This window comes from Vicia villosa, linkage group LG6 (assembly GCF_029867415.1).
Source record: "Vicia villosa cultivar HV-30 ecotype Madison, WI linkage group LG6, Vvil1.0, whole genome shotgun sequence".
NCBI lineage: Eukaryota > Viridiplantae > Streptophyta > Magnoliopsida > Fabales > Fabaceae > Vicia > Vicia villosa.
The window spans coordinates 135,491,852-135,514,644 of NC_081185.1; the positions used below are offsets into that span (position 1 = coordinate 135,491,852).

General features: G+C 35.9%; 1 protein-coding gene across 5 annotated transcripts; it reads right to left on the bottom strand.

The window, feature by feature from the left end:
• Positions 1 to 3,355: 3,355 nt before the first annotated feature.
• Positions 3,356 to 22,028, bottom strand: LOC131610129 (histone acetyltransferase GCN5-like). 5 transcript variants are annotated; one of them, XM_058882005.1, is made up of 13 exons: positions 21,385 to 22,028; positions 21,034 to 21,098; positions 20,404 to 20,484; positions 19,218 to 19,289; positions 18,586 to 18,754; positions 17,668 to 17,711; positions 17,251 to 17,350; positions 15,910 to 15,978; positions 15,550 to 15,598; positions 9,924 to 10,042; positions 9,669 to 9,762; positions 3,695 to 3,836; positions 3,356 to 3,617 (listed from the first exon to the last, which is right to left on the bottom strand). In XM_058882005.1, the coding sequence occupies exons 1-13, from the start codon at positions 21,940 to 21,942 to the stop codon at positions 3,554 to 3,556; spliced, it is 1,626 nt and encodes a 541-aa protein (XP_058737988.1). In that variant the 5' UTR covers positions 21,943 to 22,028; the 3' UTR covers positions 3,356 to 3,553. The 5 variants fall into 5 exon arrangements, 3 of the variants coding, with proteins under 3 accessions (XP_058737988.1, XP_058737986.1, XP_058737987.1); XM_058882003.1 differs by having other exon boundaries at positions 9,669 to 9,765; XM_058882004.1 differs by having other exon boundaries at positions 3,356 to 3,612; positions 3,690 to 3,836; positions 9,669 to 9,765.
• Between the last annotated feature and the right edge of the window lie 765 nt (positions 22,029 to 22,793).

Sequence of the window (22,793 nt, forward strand, 5' to 3'; positions counted from 1 at the left end):
TTTCAGGGCTGTCAAAGAATAATATTTATTTCAAACGAATCGTATAGACGATGTTTGCTACTGTCTGCACCAGAAAAAAATCCAAAACACATGGATTAGGGGATTAGGACAATATTTAAATTGTTACTAAAAGAATAGAAAATAGGGATAGAAAACAACCCAGGTAAAAAACTAACCATATACTATGGAGTGACGCCAATTGGTACTTCAGAATGATACATTAGAAATTCAACCTGCAAATAACATGAAAGATATTATAAACCAAAATTTTCACGATTAGGTTTGATGAACATGATAGAGAATATGAAAGTATGATCGGTTACATATAGTAATGATAAAACCGTTTTGGAATGTGGAAGTTGGAGGGCTTGGAAAGCAGAAGGCTTGGAAGTTATGGATCGAAGAGTAGAAGGTTGAGGCTGCTGATGTGGAATATTGTGGAGACAGCAGCTGATGTGGACAGTCCCAATGATCAAGAAAAGGGAGACTTTTCTTATATGATAGATATGTGAAACGTTATAAATATCACACTGAGTAGCATTATTGATAGTGGAGCAGTTGAAACTTTTCATTTCCATAACTGCTGCATTTGGAAGTTGGAGGGATGAATTATTAACTGCTGCTGCATGTTAGAAACAGATGAACATTTGAGAAGCCAAAAGAGTGGTGACGTGGATGAACCAGGTTGAAAGTTGAAGAAGAGAATTCCTTGCTACCATGAAGTCATGTGTCGCAGCCAGAGGTGTTGTTGAAAAAGACAGAGTTTTCTTATATTATAGATTGTGATATCAACCTATTAAAATCTGAAAATAATTACTCTCAACTGAAAGCACCATGAAATGAAGGAGAATTTGATTTGATTCACCCAGCTTGCTTGCTGTATTAATTAATAATAAATTTTTAAAAAAAAAAAACCTTATAGAGCTATAAACTTTTCTCCATTCTTTCAAACTAGTTGATAATATTAATGACATAGGTCTTGAGATGAGAAAAACTACATAGTTTTTGGTTGAAGTCCGAAACCTGTCAATATAGCATTTTGATTAAAGTTTTTTTTTCCTTCTTTATACACAATAAATTAATGTTTAAACTAATGTTTTGTTTGTGAATTTGGAGAAGAAGGGAGATGAGAGTTTTGAAAAATAGGAAGAATTGGATGAAAAGAATAAAAAGATTTTGGGTACGAGGGTTTTGGAGTGTTTGGTTGTATTCATAACACCAAAAAATTTATAAAATGGAGAACTCAAAAATTGTATTGAATGAGAGTTTTGAGGGCTTAAATAAATTTTCTAAATATCTTTTGAGAAAATGGGTGATGCACTGACAGTGTAAAATATTTTTACACTGTCAACCAATCACCACTCATGTATCCAATTAAACCATTTTTTTATTTAAAAAAAACTTAATGACATGACACCTTTATGATTTTCTATTGGATGATAGTGTAAAATTATTTTACACTGTCAGTGCACTACCTTTTAACTCATATCTTTTAGATTGTTATAGTATTCTAAAAATTAAAAATATAGTAATGATAATGACTCTTTTATCATTCTAAACAAAGTTATTTTTTTTAAAAATGTCAAATATTTTCCTATATTTTTTAAAAATTTCGTTTTCAGAAGTCTTCTTCCCCCACCCCTCCAAACTCGCAAACAAAATCTAAGGCAATTTCTTTTTCCACCTTCGTATGTTCTCTCAAACCCTTGACAAAAAGTCAAAACACTTTTTATTTTCGGAGATGCATTTACAGACGCACAATTTTTACACAAAATAAGCGCAAATTATTGAACACTCATCACTATGACAAAATTTAATTCGGAGATGCATCTCCGTAAGTTTTTAATGTACATATAACGCGTGTCTGACCCTCCATTTTCTCCTTTTTTATTTTTTGAATATTTTTCTTCCTCATTGGAGTTCGTGAGCAATATTGTTATAGTCAATTTTTCAAGCAACAGAAAAATCTCTACTTTAAACTTAACAATCTTAACTCACTACACACACTGACACACTACATTGAACACTATTCATCCTTATCAACACTTTTTAGAGGAAGTTTTTCATTTAACTTTTTTTACTTGTATTACGTAAAATAGTATACTTTTATTGTATTAGGTAGTAGTAGATTTCGAAATAAGTAATGTTATTTTTTTTGAGTTGTTAGGGCAAGATTAAGAATTGTTTCTGTCATTGAAGCAAAACACAATTTTTTCGAAAATGCATCTCCGAAATGGATTATTTTTTATTTTCAGATATGCATCTCCGAATTTGGTCCTTACTACAAAGTTTCAAACTAATCTCTTTCCAATTTCTTTAAATAGACAACAGCTGAATGAGACTCAACCGTGAAACTCTAGCCGCAATTGCCCTAGCATGTTCCATTTATACTGAGGCACCAAATGCCTTGGATTACCGACGGCAGAGGATGAGCCAATGGGTTAAAATTAGACATACGCAATAGATTATATACTTTGAGAACTATATTTGTAATATTATGACATGTTATTTTAATTAATGCATTTCTTTTTTTTTTAGATGTTAATGCTTGAATTAAATTATTGATTATAGCACTGTTAATCGAATTAAAAAAAATTCAAATTAAAACAAAAATACAAACCTAAACATTGTTCCTGCCCACATTGCATGCAAAACAAAATTTCAAAAATACATCTCTGAATATTAATATTTCGAATATCTATCTCCAAACCAAATTTTTGTAAAAACAATTAATAGTACATTCGGTTATACATCTTCAAAAATTCCTAAAGCATTTTTAAAGGTGTAATTCACTCAGTAAGAGACAATAACGTGGCAAACTAATAAGATGAGCAGAGGGACAGACTTTCTCTATGTCGAGGATGTGCCATGGCACCCCTTAATTCAATTTATTAAGTAGATATACATTGTATAAGAGTGTTTATCTATATATTACAAATTACAAATTTTCCTAAATATTGTTATTTTGCGAGCGGATCATTCAATGATCAATCCCAATAGTTGCTACTTTCTATTTCAGGTTACTGTATTATTAATCTATTAATGTTCGAACCCACGCAGGTAAGAGGAGCAATATGATATTGATAGATACCAACTGACATATTAAATAAAATAGGGAGAATTCCTTTGAATTACACATTAAATAGCAAAACTTAGAGGGTCTGCACCTCCCAATGCCAAAATTACCCCTTTTCCTATCAAACTTCACGATGCTTAACTCCCCCAATGTCTTCCCCTATTTATTCTAAACTTAAACACTTTAAATTAATAATATAATTATTATAATAATTACTCGCTACTCACTAACTCTTCTAATAATTTAGTAACAGTTACAAAGTTACAAAATTGAAGAGTCTAACAATACTACCACTAAATGTTATTACTTATTATAAATATAGCACACACAAAAGTATCAGTCAAGAACTGCCACTCATTAGAACAAGATATTGGTACAGGTTGAAACTACTATTTACGCAGCTTAATGATTTGTATGGAAAATGACTATCAAAAAAATATATCTAATGCAGCAGTATGCAGGGCTGTTGAAATGTCCCTACTGAATTTTGGTGCCAGACTGGAGGACGGATGTTACTTTGCTTTGAAAGTGAGCTTCTAGCCTGCCAAAGAATATCAGGATGTAAGAAACAGCATAAAGTAAAGGAGGAAAAGTACACAGAAGGTTGAAGCACCATGCCTTGTAGCACATTTGTAATATATGGTTTCTGGAGAATTATAGGTGCGTGCATTCCCAAACATTCTTCTCACATCCTCAACAAACATCTCAAATGTCACGTAATATTGTTCTGATTCCACCCTCTTACTCATTGTCTTCAGATCTGTGTTCAAATTAGGAATATGTTATAGATTTCATATGCAAGTTATATGATTTCACATAAAAAATTTGTGGAAGATCTCGCTGTTAAAAATTCACTTGCAAGTTTTTTAAATCACAAGACTCGATAAACTTTAGGGATGAAGCACAAACATCCCTATGATTAGGTGTTTCTAGCTGTCCGACGCGTGTCGCACTCCAACACGTGTCGGAAATTTTTTATAAGTATCCCAAAAAAGTAGGTTTTTTATTTGCTTCGACGATCTTTGAATTGGTGCCCCTACACCCATGGCACTCGTTAGATACGTGTCAGAAAATCCAATTGGTGCCCTACACCCATGGCACTCGTTAGATACGTGTCAGAAAATCCAATTGGTGCCCTACACCCATGGCACTCATACGACGCATTTTTTGTTTTGCTTCGACACACCTTATAAGTTCTTGGAACTATTAGAGTGTTAGCTTTAGCTTAGAGCCAGTCAGTATGTTACTGACACCTGGCAGTTTGTTTTCAGTAGTTACAGGCTACTACAGGTCACAACTTGTAGTATATAAACAAGTTGTGATACCTGATGTAACTAACTTTTCACAATTGAAATTCAGTTACAACTGAAATGAAAGTTCAATCATTTTCTCTTTCTATTATGGTATCAGTTTAGCTTCTCCGATCCATGGACTCACAGCCAGGATCTCCCTCTTCCGCTCACGTTTCGTCTCCGGCGGCGCCGTCTGCGGCGGTGATGGACGAATCACGTCGTCTTCAGTTTGCGCTGAAGATCGCATACAAACTCGACGACAAAAACTTCCATCTATGGCGTCAGCAAGTGGAGCCTTACATCAACGCACACAATCTCACAGATCTGGTGGTTTGTGCGCGTGTTCCTCCCAAATTTCTCTCCGATGACGATCGTCTTCAAGGTATCGTCAATCCTCTCTATTCTTCGTGGCTTCAAAAAGATCAGCTACTCTTGTCGTGGTTGCAATCGACGCTCTCCAGCGAAATCATGTCTCGCGTCATTGGATGCGTTCACTCTCATCAACTTTGGGATCGGTTGTTCAACTACTTCCAAAAGCAAACTCGTGCACGAGCAAGACAACTTCGCGTTGAACTTCGCTCTGCTTCTCTGGATTCGCAATCAATTTCTGATTATCTGCTTCAGATTCGTCAAACTGTTGATGCTTTAGCCTCGATTGGTGATCCGGTTCCGTCCACGCATCACATTGATGTTATCCTTGAAGGATTACCGAGTGAGTATGCTTCGGTTGTGTCGGTTGTAGAGAGTAAGTTTGGAGATATGGATCTAGATGAAGTGGAGATTCTCCTTATTGCTCATGAACTCAGGTTGAATAAATTCAAGAAAACCTCTGTTCCAGATCTGGCTTCGTTGAATCTCACTCAAGCTTCATCCCAACCTCCAGCTTCTGAAACTCCTCCGGTTAGTGCTGTTGAATCTACTCCCTCTGTTCCTGCTTCTCCTTCTCCTGAGCCTGAATATGCTTCCTTCAGAGGTGGAAGGTCCTATAGAGGTGGCAGAGGTGGTAGAGGTAGAGGAGGCAGAAACTCTGGTGTCCAGTGTCAAGTCTGTTCCAAACCTGGTCACACAGCCTTGAACTGTTGGCATAGATATAATCAACAGTTTCAACCTCAAGTTGCCTATGCTAGCACTCCTTTTGCCCCTGTGCAGTGGACTCCTCCTCAAGTTGCTTATGCTCAAATTCCTGCAAATGTTTGGACTAGACCTACTGCCAGTGCTACACCACAAGCTAGACCTGCTATTACATTGACTCCTAGTGCTTTCATTGCTAATGCTGCCCAACCTCAGGCTGCTGCCACTTGGTACCCTGACTCAGGTGCCTCTTTTCATGTCACTAATGATGCCAACAATCTCCAACAGCACACTCCTTTTGAAGGCCATGACCAAATCTTTATAGGAAATGGTCAAGGTCTGCATATCAATTCAGCTGGCTCTAGTCAGTTTTTCTCTACTTGCCAATCTCACACACCTCTCACACTTAAAAATCTTCTTCATGTTCCTTCAATTACCAAAAATCTCATCAGTGTTAGTCAATTTTGTAGGGATAATCAAGTTTATTTTCTGTTCACTTCTGACACATGTCTTGTTAAATCACAGGTGTCTAATGCTGTTCTTCTGGTTGGTAGAGTTGGTCCTGATGGCCTCTATCAGTTTCCTCCTTTTGCTGTCTCAAAGCCTACTCAGTCTCCTGTCAGTTCCAAGCCTACCTCTTCCTTAGTTAGTACTAATAAAATAGTGCCTAGTGTGCAGGCTACTACTATTTCCCCTTCCCTATCCAATGTATGGCATCTTAGGCTAGGCCACCCTAATGCTCATGTGCTGAAACTTGTATTACAAAGTTGTAATTTGTCTCATTCTAATAAAAATCTTGATACCTTTTGTGCTGCCTGCTGTGTTGGTAAAGCTCATAGATTACACTCTCCCTTGTCTCAAACTACATATCATTTTCCTCTTGAACTTGTGTACTGTGATCTTTGGGGTCCCTCCCCTCAATCCTCTACTCAAGGTTTTCATTATTATATCTCCTTTGTTGATGCTTTTTCCAAATTCACTTGGCTGTATTTACTGAAATCTAAGGCTGATGCTCTTCATGTGTTCAAACAGTTTAAAGCCCTAGTTGAGTTACAACTTGGATATCCTATTAAGGCTATTCAATCTGATTGGGGTGGAGAATTTAGGCCCTTTTCCAAATTTCTGGCAGATCTGGGCATTCAGCATAGGGTTATTTGTCCTCACACACATCACCAAAATGGTGTGGTAGAAAGAAAGCATAGACACATAGTTGACCTAGGTCTTACCTTGTTGAGTCATGCTGCTCTACCTTTGACCTACTGGGACTTTGCCTTTACCACAGCTGTCTACCTCATTAACAGACTTCCCTCATCTTCAGTGCAGTTTCAAATACCCTATACTCTTCTGTTCAAAACTGCTCCTGACTACAAGTTTTTAAAGGCTTTTGGTTGTGCTTGCTTCCCTCTATTAAGACCTTACAATGCCCACAAACTTGAGTTTAGATCTCATGAGTGTTTGTTCTTGGGTTATTCCACTTCCCACAAGGGTTACAAGTGTCTATCTCCCTCTGGAAGAATGTACATATCCAAGGATGTCCTCTTCAATGAGTCTAGATTTCCCTTTCTAGAGCTGTTTTCAAAATCAGCTACTTCTCATTCCTCCTCTTCTCTAAAAGCCTCTAGTATCTCTTCTCTACACTCCCTTTTACCTACTTCAACTTCTTCTCAATCTACTCCTCTACCTATGCCTACTCCTCTTACAGCTGTCCCTGTCTCAAGTCCTGTGTCAGCTTCTTCACCTGCTCCTGTCAGTTCTGACCCTACCTTGTCTCCTACTGTTTCTTCTTCCCCAAACCTCTCTACTTCTCCTAGCTCTACTTCTGCTTCTTCTCCTAGCTCTACTTCTGCTTCTCCCAGTATACCTCTCAATGCCATCCCTGTTGCTCACATTCCTATCAACAATCATTCTATGACTACTAGAGCCAAAGCTGGCTTCACTCAGCCTAGACTACAACCCTCTTTGCTGCTAGTTAACTCTGAGCCCAAGTCTGTTAAGCAGGCTCTTACAGATGTCAAGTGGAAAGCTGCTATGCAAGCTGAGTTTGATGCCTTATGCAAGAATCAAACCTGGTCCCTTGTTCCTCTCCCTCCTAACAGACAATCTATTGGCTGCAAATGGGTTTTCCGTGTTAAGGAAAATCCTGATGGCTCTGTTAATAGGTACAAGGCCAGGCTTGTTGCCAAGGGCTTCCACCAACAGCAGGGGTTTGATTACAATGAGACTTTTTCCCCTGTGGTTAAGCCTATTACCATCAGAATTATTCTTACTATAGCTCTCTCCAGACATTGGTCCATCCAACAGTTGGATGTCAACAATGCTTTCCTTAATGGATTGCTCACTGAGGAAGTTTACATGGAACAGCCCCCTGGTTTTGTTTCTTCTGATCCCTCACTGGTTTGCAAACTTCAAAAGGCCCTCTATGGTCTGAAGCAAGCTCCTAGGCAATGGTTTGAGAGGTTACAACAGGCTCTTGTGCTTCTTCATTTCACTCCTAGCAAATGTGATCCCTCACTTTTTATATACTCTTCCAATGGCCATGTGGTTTATCTCCTAGTGTATGTTGATGATATAATCATCACTGGAAGTGACTCAAAGCTGCTGCAACAGATTATCTCCAAGCTCAACACTGCCTTCTCTCTCAAGCATCTTGGTGACCTTGATTATTTCTTGGGCATAGAAGTTAAGGCTACCTCTCATGGCTCCATGCTGCTCACACAGTCCAAGTACATTAGGGATCTTTTGCACAGGACCAAAATGTCTGACTGCAGTCCTGTCAGCTCCCCCATGCAATCCTCTTGCAAACTCACCAAGACTGGCTCTCCTGCCCTCTCTGACCCTTTCATGTACAGGTCAGTAGTTGGGGCTTTGCAATATGCCACAATTACTAGACCAGACATTGCTTTCTCTGTGAACAAAGTCTGCCAGTTTATGTCTCATCCTCTAGAGACCCATTGGGTTGCAGTCAAACGCATTCTTCGTTATCTCAAGGGTACTCAGTCTCATGGCCTGCATCTGTCTCCTCTGACCTCCAGCCAACCACCTCCTGTAAAGGTGTTTTGTGATGCTGACTGGGCATCTGATCCAGATGATAGGAGGAGCACCTCTGGTGCTGCTATCTACTTTGGTCCCAACCTAATATCTTGGTGGTCCAAGAAGCAGCCTGTAGTGGCAAGATCCAGCACAGAAGCAGAGTATAGGAGTTTGGCTCAAGCCACTGCAGACCTGCTCTGGCTTCAAACATTGTTCACTGAGCTTGGCATTGCTATTCAACAGCCTCTTGTTCTTTGTGACAATCAATCAGCTGTTCTGCTTGCTCATAACCCTATTTTACATTCTCGTACCAAGCATATGGAGATTGACCTCTTCTTTGTCAGAGAGAAGGTCATAGCCAAAACCATTGCTGTTGCTCACATTCCTGGTGTTGATCAAGTGGCTGATACTCTCACTAAACCTCTTCCTTCAACAAGGTTCCTGGAATTCAGACACAAACTCAGGGTTGCGAGCTCCCCATGAGTTTGTGGGGGGGGTATTAGAGTGTTAGCTTTAGCTTAGAGCCAGTCAGTATGTTACTGACACCTGGCAGTTTGTTTTCAGTAGTTACAGGCTACTACAGGTCACAACTTGTAGTATATAAACAAGTTGTGATACCTGATGTAACTAACTTTTCACAATTGAAATTCAGTTACAACTGAAATGAAAGTTCAATCATTTTCTCTTTCTATTAGGAACTAATTTCAAACCCATAAAAGAGTTAAAGATGTGTCTAAGCAATGTTTACCAATAAAGGGTTTAGAATATTTTTAACTTTTTGAATAGCAGATGGATAAATAAATATGTAACAGTGTCATTGTCCTATGTTTTTTATATTAGGAGTGTCAACATGTCCTTGTTTAGATTGTTTCATAGTTTGCAGATGAGAATCTGAATCCAAATAAATGGTTCAATTTTGTTATGTACTAAGCTTGGGGGAGGGGGGTCAAGTGAGCTGAGAAGCTAATCCTTTCCATAAACACGCACTTGGTGACACAGACTCTAATAACATTTTCACACTCATTTGTCATGCTTCCAAGATTGGCAAACCATACCGCATAAGAAACAAGTGCAAAACTTACAACTTGCACAAGAAATAAATACCAAAAACAAATGCCGAGGGAGGAAGTGACAAGAAATAATATGATATCAATTTCAGATAGCAAAAGCAGCGAGCATGCTTCTAGACACATTCTTACCCATTGGATCCTTGATGATCTCATAGTAATCAGGAACGTCCCGTGGATCAACGGGTTCTTTGAATGGCCAAGCATCAGCGTGATCAAGCAATGACTGCTGAAAAGAAAAATGATTGTCATAGTTAATTTCTTCAGTTTAACTATTCCACCCAGGCATATTTTATGGTGTGATTATCCATGAATATAAATCTATGCACCATTTTCAAAAAGATCAATAAGCAAAATTTGAGTCAAAGTGCAACATCAATAACCTGCCTTGAGAAGTGAACGCATAAACGCGGTTAAATGTTTCAGGTTTGCAGCATTGTCAGTAGAACCCCCTAAAGTTCTGAACCGCGAATGACCCCACTGATCAGGAGTCCATCCAGCCTCTCCTGTAATTGGCATTCAGTCACAAATTAAAACTTTGATCAGGAAATCACCATACGGAAAAATAGGAAAAAGAAATTCATTTCATTCATAAAGCATGTTGTGGGTCAATTTTTCCACAACATCCCAGTTGATGGTCAAATATAAGAGTATGTTCGAAATTAGCCTTAATTAGTAGGCAGTTTTTATTTATTATAAGTGTCATGTGTAACTGCACTGCAATTAGAATAAGAATTAATGTTAAGAAACTATAAATGAAATATTTGTGTTGAAAAAGTAAATAAATAAATCAACTATAAATTTTTAATCAAATCAATACACAATTTTCAAACACAGTTTCTCACAAACATTCCATTTATAAATTTCTTAACATGTGCCCATTGGGCACAAGTTAGCATTACCCTTAATTAATTAGGAGAATGAAAGTGTTATCTATAAATTGAGAGGGTGATTAAGAGAGAGAGGATATCATGGAATTGAGTTAGGCTTTGCTTCATTTATGTGTGCTCCATTTAATCCTATTTAATACATTGATGTGTGAGGTGCAAAATAAATTAAAGGGCTGAGATTAAAAGATTAAAACAAAGTATTTATCTAACAGAAAAAAACAAAACCCTAACTATACAACTTAGGATTTCATCTTCTTCCTCTCAGCACATCATCACCACATCCCCTCAGTCCTATGCTCGTCACCACCTCCTTCCGCCGTCCTTCTGAGTGGTGTCATTTATCCCTTCTGCTCCACACACAGCGGGGCTGTTTTGCTATCTCTCACCCTTCCACCACCGCCGCCGTCACAAAGCAACCCAAAGTCATCGATGCTAATAATATATTTATCATCATGTTGTGATCAACTTAGACATCCCCGTCCCATTCATACCCTCAAATTGAAATCAATTGATTGTTTATTAAAATAAATCTAAATGAATTATAATTTGAATTTTTTATTCCAGTTATCAATTTTGAAGAAAAAGTTTATTTTTTATATAATTATGTTATTTCAAGGTTATATCAAACCCTCAGTTGATGGGAATAACAAAGGTCTCTTTTGTTTGTGTTATTTTTATTAGAGATTTCAAATACTGCCACTAGGACTGGCGGTTGCGGCGGCGGCAACGTGAGGGATGGTTGCCACTAAGGTTGGTGGTTGCACATCGAAGGAGGAATGGCTGTGAGTATAAGGAAGGTAGAGATGATGAGAGGAAGAAAAAGGAATGTTTTTAAACTAATTGTCAACTTTTAATCTATCTAAACAGTTTGATTTATTTCTACCATATGTCACACATCAATGCATTCATCAATGCATTAAACAAGAGTAAATGGAGCGCACATAAATGGAGCAAAGCCTGACACCTTGGAATTTGATTGGAAAGGGGTCACATGTCACACATCAATGCATTAAACAAGAGTAAATGGAGTGCACATAAATAGAGCAAAGCCTGACACCTTGGAATTTGATTGGAAAGTCGTCAGTTTGACATTGGAGAGGTGCAGACCTCGAAGTTCTGCGATTATCATTCTGTAATCAAACGGATTTTCTCTATTTACTTTTCTATATGAGTTGGATTCTATCAGAGTCACAAATCAAATGTGATATGAAATGTTTAAAAACTCGAGAGTTTATACAGAATCGGTAGAAGATTCAAAAATCGTAACTCGAGGATCGTAGCACGGATCATAAGATCCTACTACAGGTTGAAAAGCACTGCAACGAGTCAGCATTGACGATGGTGATGTCTTGTTAATGAAAGAGAATTCAACGAAATAAAAAGCTTGAATGTGAAAGAGGAAGAAGAAGCTCGAATCTGAAAGGGAAAAGAGGAAGTAATTCTGTTTAGATAATTCGTTAGCGAGGAAGAAGAAGCAGCTTGAATGTTAAAGAGGAAGAAGTAATGGAAGAGAACTTATGTTGAAATAAGTCTGTAACATGGAAGAAAGAGAATTTATGTTGAAATAATTCTGTACCGAGTTATTTCATGATACACGTTTCTCTTGAAAAAGATAAATTTTGATCATGTCTTTATGAATTCTTATTTTAGAAATAAATCAGCATTTAAAGAAACCCGACCTGATCTAGGCCCATTTTAGAAAATTAGGGTTTTTCCTTAAAAAACACCTTAAAACAGAAGCGCCGCCTTGCAGAATGGAAAACGAGGCACAATTTCAACTCGGACCAGTTTACCGAGTTTCACCATACGAGTTTACCTCTGATTCAGCACGCCGGCATGCTCCTGAAACGTTACCTCGGACGAGTTAGCGAGTCAACTAGCAGTTCTGCATACACGGGTGATATAGACTAAAGATATGTTTATAAGTGGAGACAATTCTCATCTTACAAGCCGATTTAGTAAAATTGAGTTAGGCAAAATCCAAAATTTAAGATATAGTATCTTTGTTGGAAGTAGGGGGGAGACGAAAGGTGATCAAGCCTTTGCTTGGAAGTCCTTTGAGGAAAAGGGAACAGAAGGACTAAAGGAGGAGCATGTGTTCTCCCAGTCCTTACTCCTTGGATTTATGGATTGACAGGGAGACATAATTCTTTTTTCAAATTAAAAAGTTAAATAAGTTTTTTTGGTCCTATAAAAATCTCAAATTTTGTTTAGTCCTAAAAAATTTCATTAAATTTTGGTCCCCAAAATATTTTCCGTCTGAACTTTTAGTCCTCCCTTTTAACTAAGTTAACAGAATCTGTTTATGGCATGTGATATGTGTTTTTTTAATGATCTGAATTTGATATTATTATTTAACTATGCACATATGGAAATAAAGAAAATAACAATAAATAAGTGGAAACGAATCTTCAACTTTTTTTGGCAAAACCAATCATCATCTTCTCACCCAAAATAAAAAAGTCATATTCTCCAAAATCCCCCACACCATGGGCAGTGAAGGAAGGGAAAGGAATAAAGAAAACCATCCTGTTTTTTTAAATGAAGTAGAGAATCCTAGGTATCATGTAAATCTGAAGATATAAAAGAAAAAACTACCTAAACAAATAGCAGCGGCAAAAGAAAAACAAAAACAAGTAAAAAGAGGATGGGTTTATACCTAGCCGACAGCAAGTTCAAAACATAATTTTTGTCATGTTATTTTTCAAGACCCCTAATCCGTGATTCGCAAGTATTGGAAAAAACTCAAATCACATGTTGGTTAAAGAAAGAGCCTACAAAGGGTTTACATTAAGTGGCACCACTCACCTAACAAATTGGTTTTATATGGATGAGTTACGTCAAACTTTAATTCTGATATGTTATTAAGACCCTATCAATTTGGGTCATCCACCATTTATGGGCATGGGGTGTGTTAAAAAAACTCAAGTCTCACATTGGTTAAAGATAGAACCTACAAAAAGTTTATATAGAATGACATCTCTCACCTTACAAATCGGTTTTGTAGAGATTAATCAAGTCAAACTCTAATTCTAATGGAAAAGATATTGAGAAATGCAAGGGTGAAAAAGAGAGAACAATACTAGTAAATCAGAAGAAAAAAAATGGGTTTGTTAGGATTTAGAGACAGCAAGAAATCAATTACCATTAATGTGGAATCTAAAAAGTGAAAAGATGAATACTATAAATTGAATGGTTTTCTTCATTTGATTGCCTTCATTGCAGCTAGTTTTTTCACTGTTGCTACCTTATTGAACTTGGTTTTCTTCATTTAACTTTTAAAAGATTTGAATTGAATTTACCATTTTTATAGTATCATTATCCTTAGGTTTCTCGGCTTCAGTTAAGGAAAAAAAAATCTGGATGGTTTTTTTATTTGATTCCATTCCTTCATAGGATTGTTTAAAAACTCTTGAGTCCATGGTTCTCAAGATCTTGATCTTAAAATTTTAGATTTTAAGGTCTCACTCACCCCCATCGATCCCGTTCTTAAGTATAATCGTGTGTTGTAGCCCAACTGTGAAAAAAAACCCATGAATCAAGTAAAGATACTTTAAATATATACTATTATTAGTATGATCTTATGATTATTGTTGCGATCTTATGTTTTACGATCTTGTTACCTCCTCTCCATCTTACAAAAATAATTAGGTAGGATCTTCCGACCTTAGCTACGATTTTATATTTTACGATCTTGCTATACTCTTCCAATCTTAGGTAAGATCTCGATCTTGACAACCTTGATAGAGTCTACACAGAATCGATGGAGGATTGGAATATCGTAACTCGAGGATCGTAGCACGAATAATAAGATCCTACTAGTGGAAAAATAATTTTTATGTATATATCATGCCCAAAAATCATATAGAAGTTCATAAGTACACAATCATAACCATAAATTCATAAGTTCATTATCATTATCATAAATTCAAAATCAGAACATAATCATAAAAACTAAGTTCAAATTAAAAATCATCTCTTAGAAGAACAGGGGAGGAAAAAAACAGAGCCGGATGGTTGCGTTTAAGGAAGAAGTCGTTCTGTATAGAATAAAAAATAAGAAGCAATTAATAAGGAAGAATAGTGATAGAACAAGAGAACTTATGGGGAAACAAAAGAGTAATAATATGCTGTAAGGATTGCGTTTTTTGAGATACGGCATATCTCTGAATTTCTATTTAAAATAATAAAAAATAATGGGTTTAAATTATGACGCGATCCAGGCCCATTTTAAAAAATTAGAGTTTTTCTCAAAAAAAACCCAAAAAAAGGAGCTGCTGCGGCTCAGAACTCAAAACGAGTTTACTTTACAACTCGTGCCGTTTACCGTTTTTGTTAACTGCGATCCCACCTGAATCGCAGTACGCCGACATGCTATTGGAACGTAAAATTGTATGAGATTACGTGCTAACTCGCAATCCTGCATACACTGCTTCACAACCACGGTTGCTAGGGATTTTGGAGAAGATGGAGATTGGTTTGGTCGAACAAAAAAAAAAGATTGATTTCCATGTGTGCGTAGTTAAATAATTAAAAAAATCTAGGTCATTATAAAAGCACACATGGCAATGCCACATCAAGTTCTGATAAACTCGGTTAACGAGACTAAAAGTTGTGACGGAAAACATTAAGGAGACCAAAACTTGATGAAAAATCATAGAGGGACTAAAACCAAAATTTAAGATATTTATAGAGATATAACTTATTTGACCCCAAGCTAAATAAAGGGAAAATGGAACATCCCTCTAATTTTAATTACCAGACAGGGTGAGAGTTTCCCTCCTTTACCTAATCCAAACAGCTCAAGAACTTCAAAAAATGGCATTAATTCCGTACATCATAAATAATACCACCTCCCATTTTCCTTTAGCTCAAGAAAAAGTTAATCAGTAAGATGCATTCAGCACTAAGAAGCACAAAGACTTGGAATCATTCATAAGGCCTTGGATGAGAGAGGTGGACATATTATACAAGTATAAGTTAACTAACCTATAAAAAGAGACAAAAAAGTTTGACACGAAGCTTGCCATATTGTGAAGATAGGTAATGCATAAATTTTTCCATAGGCACCAAACAAAAATGTTGATAAGTAGCTAAACAGAAATTGGGAATAAATTACTTACTCAAACCAGGGATGTCATCAACAATTTTTTTAGGAATACCAGCTTCTTTCTGCATAGTGTCAATCAGGAGGGGAAAGTTAATATACTATAAGCTTTCCAATCAGACTTACATATGAAAAAGAAAAATGTAGCTTCAACCAAAATAAAAGATGATTATTTTCCCTATCCTTACTCATTATTCATGTTAAGGAAGTTAGCATGCTTAGATATTGGAAGAACAGTGCAATTGGTTAAATATCCCATGCAATATTCATTAAGCTGATAATATAATCCAAATTTTACGAAAGTCACTTGACATGGGAAAAACATAAAATGCCATACAGGAAATGAAAAAAAAGCAGAATTTAGAGTGCCACATACCTTCTGAAAATCAATTCCAGCATAAACAATGTGACAGTTCGACAGTTCTCTAATCTTTTCATCTATTGCCTACACTTATAACCAACAATAATGATCAAACACATCATGATTTATTAAGAGTGGTAAATAAAAAATAGACTAGCAAGAAGCTACACAGCATAAAGAAACAAAGATAATGCATTCCAAATATTAAAAATGACTGAAAATACAACACAGTAATATCTTATTTGTTTACACAATTTGACCAGATAAGCTAAACATCATATAGAAACAGAGATAATGCGTTCAAAAATATAGAAGAGACCAGACCATCTGCACATCATGTAGACACAAAGATAATGCATTCAAAAACAGATGACTGATCAAACCAGGCCAGCGCACAACAAAAAATGCATTCAAAATTATAACAAAAGATTTGAAATACAACACAAAAATAACTCAATTTTTCCATAAAATTAAACCAGACCCAACCAGCTACACATCATAGAAAAACAAAAGTAATGCATTGACCAGACCAGAGAAATGAAGAGACCAGACCCAAGGCTTCAATATAAGAGACGGCAAAAATAACAATTAGAGTTAGTTATGCGGCTATGTTTTATTATTATTAATTGTGTCAGTAATGTATGTTTGTGTTTAAGAATATATAGGCGACTCGGACATCTAGGACCTACCGCCTCCTAAAAAAGCTTACATTCACATCCCACTGACATTCTTGATCTCCTATAACAAGGAAATCGCTCCAGAAAACCCTCATCCTCAAGTCGCAGCAAAACATTACCTCTCAAGGACATCCTTTCAGCTAGGAAGCTCTTCAGGATTCGAGTTTTGTGTTGTTCTTTTTTTGTTTTATTGCTCTTGTACTACGGTATGTGGTTCAGATTTGTGCTCTTTTACTCAATATGTACAACCAAGTCGATGACCAGAGATAGGGTGAATCATTTTGTTGAACCTTTTATCATCAGTATTCATAGCTATAAAAATTCCCTGCTCTCATAAATCCCTATACATAAATTGTCGAATAACATTGTAAGGTAAGCCATCCTTATGACAGCAAATTGTTTGATCTACTGTTCTCAAGATGGAGATTCCACCCAGGATCAGAAGGAGGTTGAAAGATCGTAGCGTTGCACCATAACGTAATTACATGTGATTATAAGTTTTTTCTAAGATTTAATATTATTATGATGTATTATTTATTTTCAGTTATTTGCGTGCTTGGGATTAAATTTAAAATATGATTTATCTAAAACAATAAATGGCAATTAAATGGGTGATATGACCCTATTTTAACAATGCAATGCAAAGTAAAATTTGATTAAAAAATACAAGTTAACGTACCTGTCTTTGACGACGGATCATAGTTGATAAATCAGTGTAAGGAAGCTTTGGATCAATCTTACACTCCATGAGAATTCCCCCATCATAATCCTTTATGTAACTGAAAAGACAAGTATTTATGATGAATTTTCATAGACAGTATAAAAAAAATAAGTACATCCATTTTAATAAATAGTGCATCACAAAATTCTCATTCTATGGGTGAAAAATCATAATCAATACTAAAAAATCCCCTCAACTAAAATTTACAGCCCCACACCCTCAACAACTAAATAGAAATTTAACAACAAAATCTAAGATCAAAAATTTCAGTTTACTTAAAAGACACAGCATCCACTGTAAAATCGTGAAATGAATGTCCTAATAGGAAGTGCTTCTTAAAGATATCAGAGACAAGAAAGTTGAGTATAAGCATACCCTTGCCATCGATCTTTCTCCAAGAAAATCTCTTTTGTAAATCCCTGAAAATACATCCAAACAACATTGCAAATTTTTATAATGCTGTTAATTCAACATAAGGACATTATTGCACAGAAACCCTTCCAAAAGTTAAATAACAATTTCCAGAATACCAAAAGTTTAAATGGAATAGAAAGAACAAATATATGGATCCTGCATAACTGCTACCATGCAGGGAAATTATGCTTCTTAGTATCAGATCCATGACAAACTTAACCAGGAAATAGACGGGACTTTGTGAAAGTTCTTTGCCTATACTCTAAAATTGATAGCCTCCTCCAATAAACAAAAAAGATGGTTCATAACAGATAACTTAACTATTTTTTTCTAGATTTAGGCCAGAAGAAACTCATAACATACTTCCTATTTTTCTAACGCCAGCTAGTAAAATCCAGATGCATCTCTATGGTATATTAGCAAGCCAACAAGACCACAAAAAAAAATTCCCCCTATCAGACAAAAAATGGGTTTTACCCCAAATACGGGATTTTTAAACTGCATACTATACTATAGTTGTGCATTTCAAACAATTTCCCAAAGTATTGCTCTTTTAGCAACATCACCCGTTTTATCCATAATAGCAATACACATTGATGTACCACCCTATTGGCACAATCCAACTGGGATGTGACGCGCCAGTGCGAGGTTGGCGGCTTGGTACAATAAACATTGCAACTACACATGTTAGACATTTGCATGTTGCTTTTATTGTTTTTCCTGCCATGTGTATTGCTGCAACCCATGTGGCAAAAAGATTAATATTTAGGGAAAGTGTTCATAATATATGTATTGTTTAGTCAGAAAGCAAAATATTTATCATACTACTGATATCAATAGATACCCCAATGGTAATGATCATAAATAGGGATCACAAACCTGTTTGATAAAATAGCCAACAGCATTATTGTCAGCATATGTGAGAAAATGTGTCAGCCCATCTACATCACGTGCATACTGTTTTAAGTGATTCATCAATCTGGTCCCATATCCTTTTACTTGTTCATCAGCTGTAATCGCACAAAAGGCTATCTCACCGAACCTCTGGCTATCAACCATAGTGCACAACAGCATTAATAAATTAAACCACAGGGCAATCCTTGTAAGTGAAGATTTTTTATTTGGGGATGGGGAGGAATAATTATAGAAAAAATAAGAGGGGAAAACAAGGAAGTACCACATATATTTACAGCTTGGGTATTTTCGATAAAATTATCAATCAAACTGATTCTCAGATTACTAATTTATATGGGCCTTGAGAGGCATTTTTATCATGTGCAGAAAGTACAATTATACTAATAAAACAATATAACAACAACTAAAACAGACAACAGTTCACCTCTTTAATAAGCTAACCTGTGATAACAACTACTGTAAACATTCTGTTCCCAGTTATTGATACAAGAACAATAACAATATAACGGCGCAAATATAAATTAAATATTTATGAGAAAAAAATATAAAGTAAAGACTGCTAGAACCCGGAAAAAAAAGTGGAGATGAGTTATTACCTTGCATATGGACGATATGTAATGCCTCCAACAACGTGATTACGCCTTATAACCATTACAGACTTATGGCTCCTACAAATTTAACATGAAAAGATTTTGTAATAACCGAGATGAGGAAAAATTCAAGAATAGCAATGGAGAACTTTTTTAGTGAAGAAAGAAATCTAACATGCAGTTCTTATTCAATAAATTGACTAGCTGGAAAGTATGAACTGACCATGTGTGCAAACTAGATTTTGTAAAAGAAGTATCTCAAAAACTATCAAACAACAGATACCCCTTAAAAAAAAAAACTTATTCGTTAATAAAAGAACGGGGATAATAGTGATTTAAGACAGATAACAAACTATGGTCTTCTTGTCAAAGTACCACGTTGCTAAAAAATGAAGATTACTCCTTCAGGTATGCCCCTTTGGTAAACCTACAGTTCTCCTCCATATCAAATTTCAAATACTCTTCAAACTTTGAAGCAGCAAAAGATACAGTATATTAATCATGCCACAAGTATGAATTACGTAAAGTAGTTATAAAAATACTAATCTATTATGCATTAAATAGTTATAAGTCTTTCACTTCTATTCCTAGTTTCTTCGAACAACAGAAAAAAACTTTATAAACTTCCACTTCGTAATAAACTAGAACTATATCTCCTCATTTCTCTACATGAAAATTTTAGGATCTTTGTTTCAATGAATAGAGAAAGGGAGGAGGTGATTATAGTCAAATAAGTTTTTCAGCTGTATTGTTGATGGTGGTCCATGGCTGAGAGCCAAAATCCCGCCATATTGGCCGCTTATCAGTGTCATTATGGCGGATTATTGCGGAAAAACCCGTAATATCGATTGATATTTACCATAGCGGCAAGCCCAAAAACTGCCATGTATATCCTCCATAGCGCCGCCATGGTGGATATTTAACTACACTGTTTTTCAGTCGTCACAAATGAAGAAAAATTTACATTCCAAACTAGTAATAGTAAAAAGTATTGGTCAACATTATTATATTTGATAAACAGATAATATAAGATATGCTTTTTTAGGGCTATGTTGGGTAGTGCAACTGGGAATTATTTTAGGCTTGAATTGGAAAAGTAATTTTTCACCAAATCCCAAACATACCCAGACTAATTTAAGCACTGTGTGAGTAAGAAAGTATAACGGGTACTTAAAAAGATTGTGGGCATTACCTATCCATAACAAGTCGGACAATGTACTCCTTGGGCATATTGGGAAGTTGTCTAGCAAATATATTCTTCAATCCTATCAACCTAAGGAGCAAAACAAATAACAATGGCAAGCATAGAACATAATATTAGTAATGATGATTTCACCCACAAAAAAACTTTGGAGTTTTAACAAACAAAAGAAAACAGCAGACTAAACTACATGCAGGAGCGGATGCAATGGGGGTGAGCACGTGCCTTGGCCTAATGTAAGTTCATGTTGCATAGACTCTAGCACTAATTTGTAATTGCACAAAAACAATGTAGTCATTCGGTTAATAGTCATTTATGATACACGTTATTTGGTCTACTGAAAAATACTCTGCATAAACTAGGACTAGGAGTATTATTATGCTCAACTTTGATAACTTTATGATACTTTTGATTTAAATTCTTCAGTAACTAATTTGATCTCTCCTATAAAAACGAGGATAAATGTAATGTCAATTACATCTTTAAATTGCAACAAGTATAAGATTGCTCTAACTTATATCTTAGACTTACAAGCAGTAAAGTAACATTTATTATTTTCATAAATAAATGTTTCTAAGAAGATTATTAGTATAGGCAGGCAGGGAAGCATAAGTGTTATACCAAACCATATGCTCGTCGACACCATCATTCGAAAGGCATGCAAATTTGAGTTTTCCAGTTTCTTCCTGAAAAAGACAATACAGACATAACCATGAAACCTATCACCTCAAACAATTTTATAACATTTTGTCTAATATCTGTAAGCAAATTTAAACCGATTAAAAGAAATGTTGAATGCAAAACTATGACATTAGTAACAAATTTAAGCAGTTAACTGACATTAACAAGGAAGTAAATAATCATATTTGAATCCTGAATAACTTTTGAGTTTTGAGAACAGATTTCAAACAAAATTAACAAATAACTGTGAAATTTTATCATGAAATTAAGTTAAAGGAGATTAAACAAAACCTCTTTTTTGAGACTCTCTTCCCTGGCACTGTAAGCACCACTGGTCTGCAAATTTTCAGTGAATATCTTCGTTGCATCCTCCTTAACCACAATGCCGGGGACAGAACCGGCGCCGGGAGCAGCACCGGGAACAGAAGGTCCAGAATCTTTAGTTACATCAGACTGTTCGATCTTAACAGTGGAGTTTTCAGTTTTGAGCTTACTATTGCGGGGAGCAGCGGGAGCATTGTTGAGCCTGGAAGCGGTGAAATTCCGCATGGAGGAACCGTTATCATTGTCGTACTCGTCTTCGTCGTCGTCAACAACTGCATCCTCTGAGTCCTCGTCGGAATCAGAGTCGGCACCACGGGCGGAAATGCTTTCTAGGTCGTCATTGGAGGTAAGTGCGCCGTCGCGTGTGTCGGCGGATAAAGAAGAAGGTGGAAATGGAGGGGCGTGATCTTCGGATACGAGTTTGCGTTTGCGGATGGAGGAGGTGGCGGAGGCAGAGGCGGAGTGAGAAGGAGAAGCGGACTGTGAACTCCGGGAACGGAGTGGTCCGGCACCGTGTGATTCCATGTTAGGGTTTCACTTCAATTGGTACTCAGTTATCGAACGGCTTCTATTTTTTATTTTCTTCAACCTTCTACTCGTTTGTTTATATTTTATTCAAGTTTTTAGTTTGTTTATAGTTTGGATTTAATGGAAAGCAATTTTACACCGTTATTTTTTTTAGGTGTTTGATTTTTTTTTAAATAACATATAAATTTTTTTTTTTTAAAGGTTGTGATGTATTGATATTGTAAAATATTTTACACTGACGCTACAGGTTTTGGCTAATATGCATAAGAATTTTACTTATGTATCATGCATAAGCATACATAAGCCATTAGATCATGTTTTTAATCCAGTATTGAGTATTGAGTGGTGAATATTGAGTATTGAGTGGTGAATATTGAGTATTGAGTAATAACAATTGATGTCTAGAATTTGATCCAATGATCCAAGAGTCCATAATAATCTATGCATAGTGCATAGATTTTTATCTATGCACGGTAATTGCACCCGACGGTACATATACTATTTTTAAGTTTTTAGAGTTTTCAACCGACAATAATTGTTATGCATTCTAGGAAAAGTTAAACATCTATAAAATTTAGACCGTTGTGATTTATTAAAGTGTAAAACTTTTTAGATGGTGTATTTCAATTAAATTCTTTCAATAGGGAAAATTACTTAGATTTTTTTCTAAAGCTAATTAAAAACTAAACTTCAAAAGAACTGGGCATGAGGGAAAGTTATTTAGTTACCCTTTATTTAATTTAAAGGTTTATTTTCGTCCTTTTAATAATAAACTAGTAAGACTATTTACAATGGTTTTCAAATTCAACACCTTATTTTTTCACTTTTTATACTCCACATCATCTTCT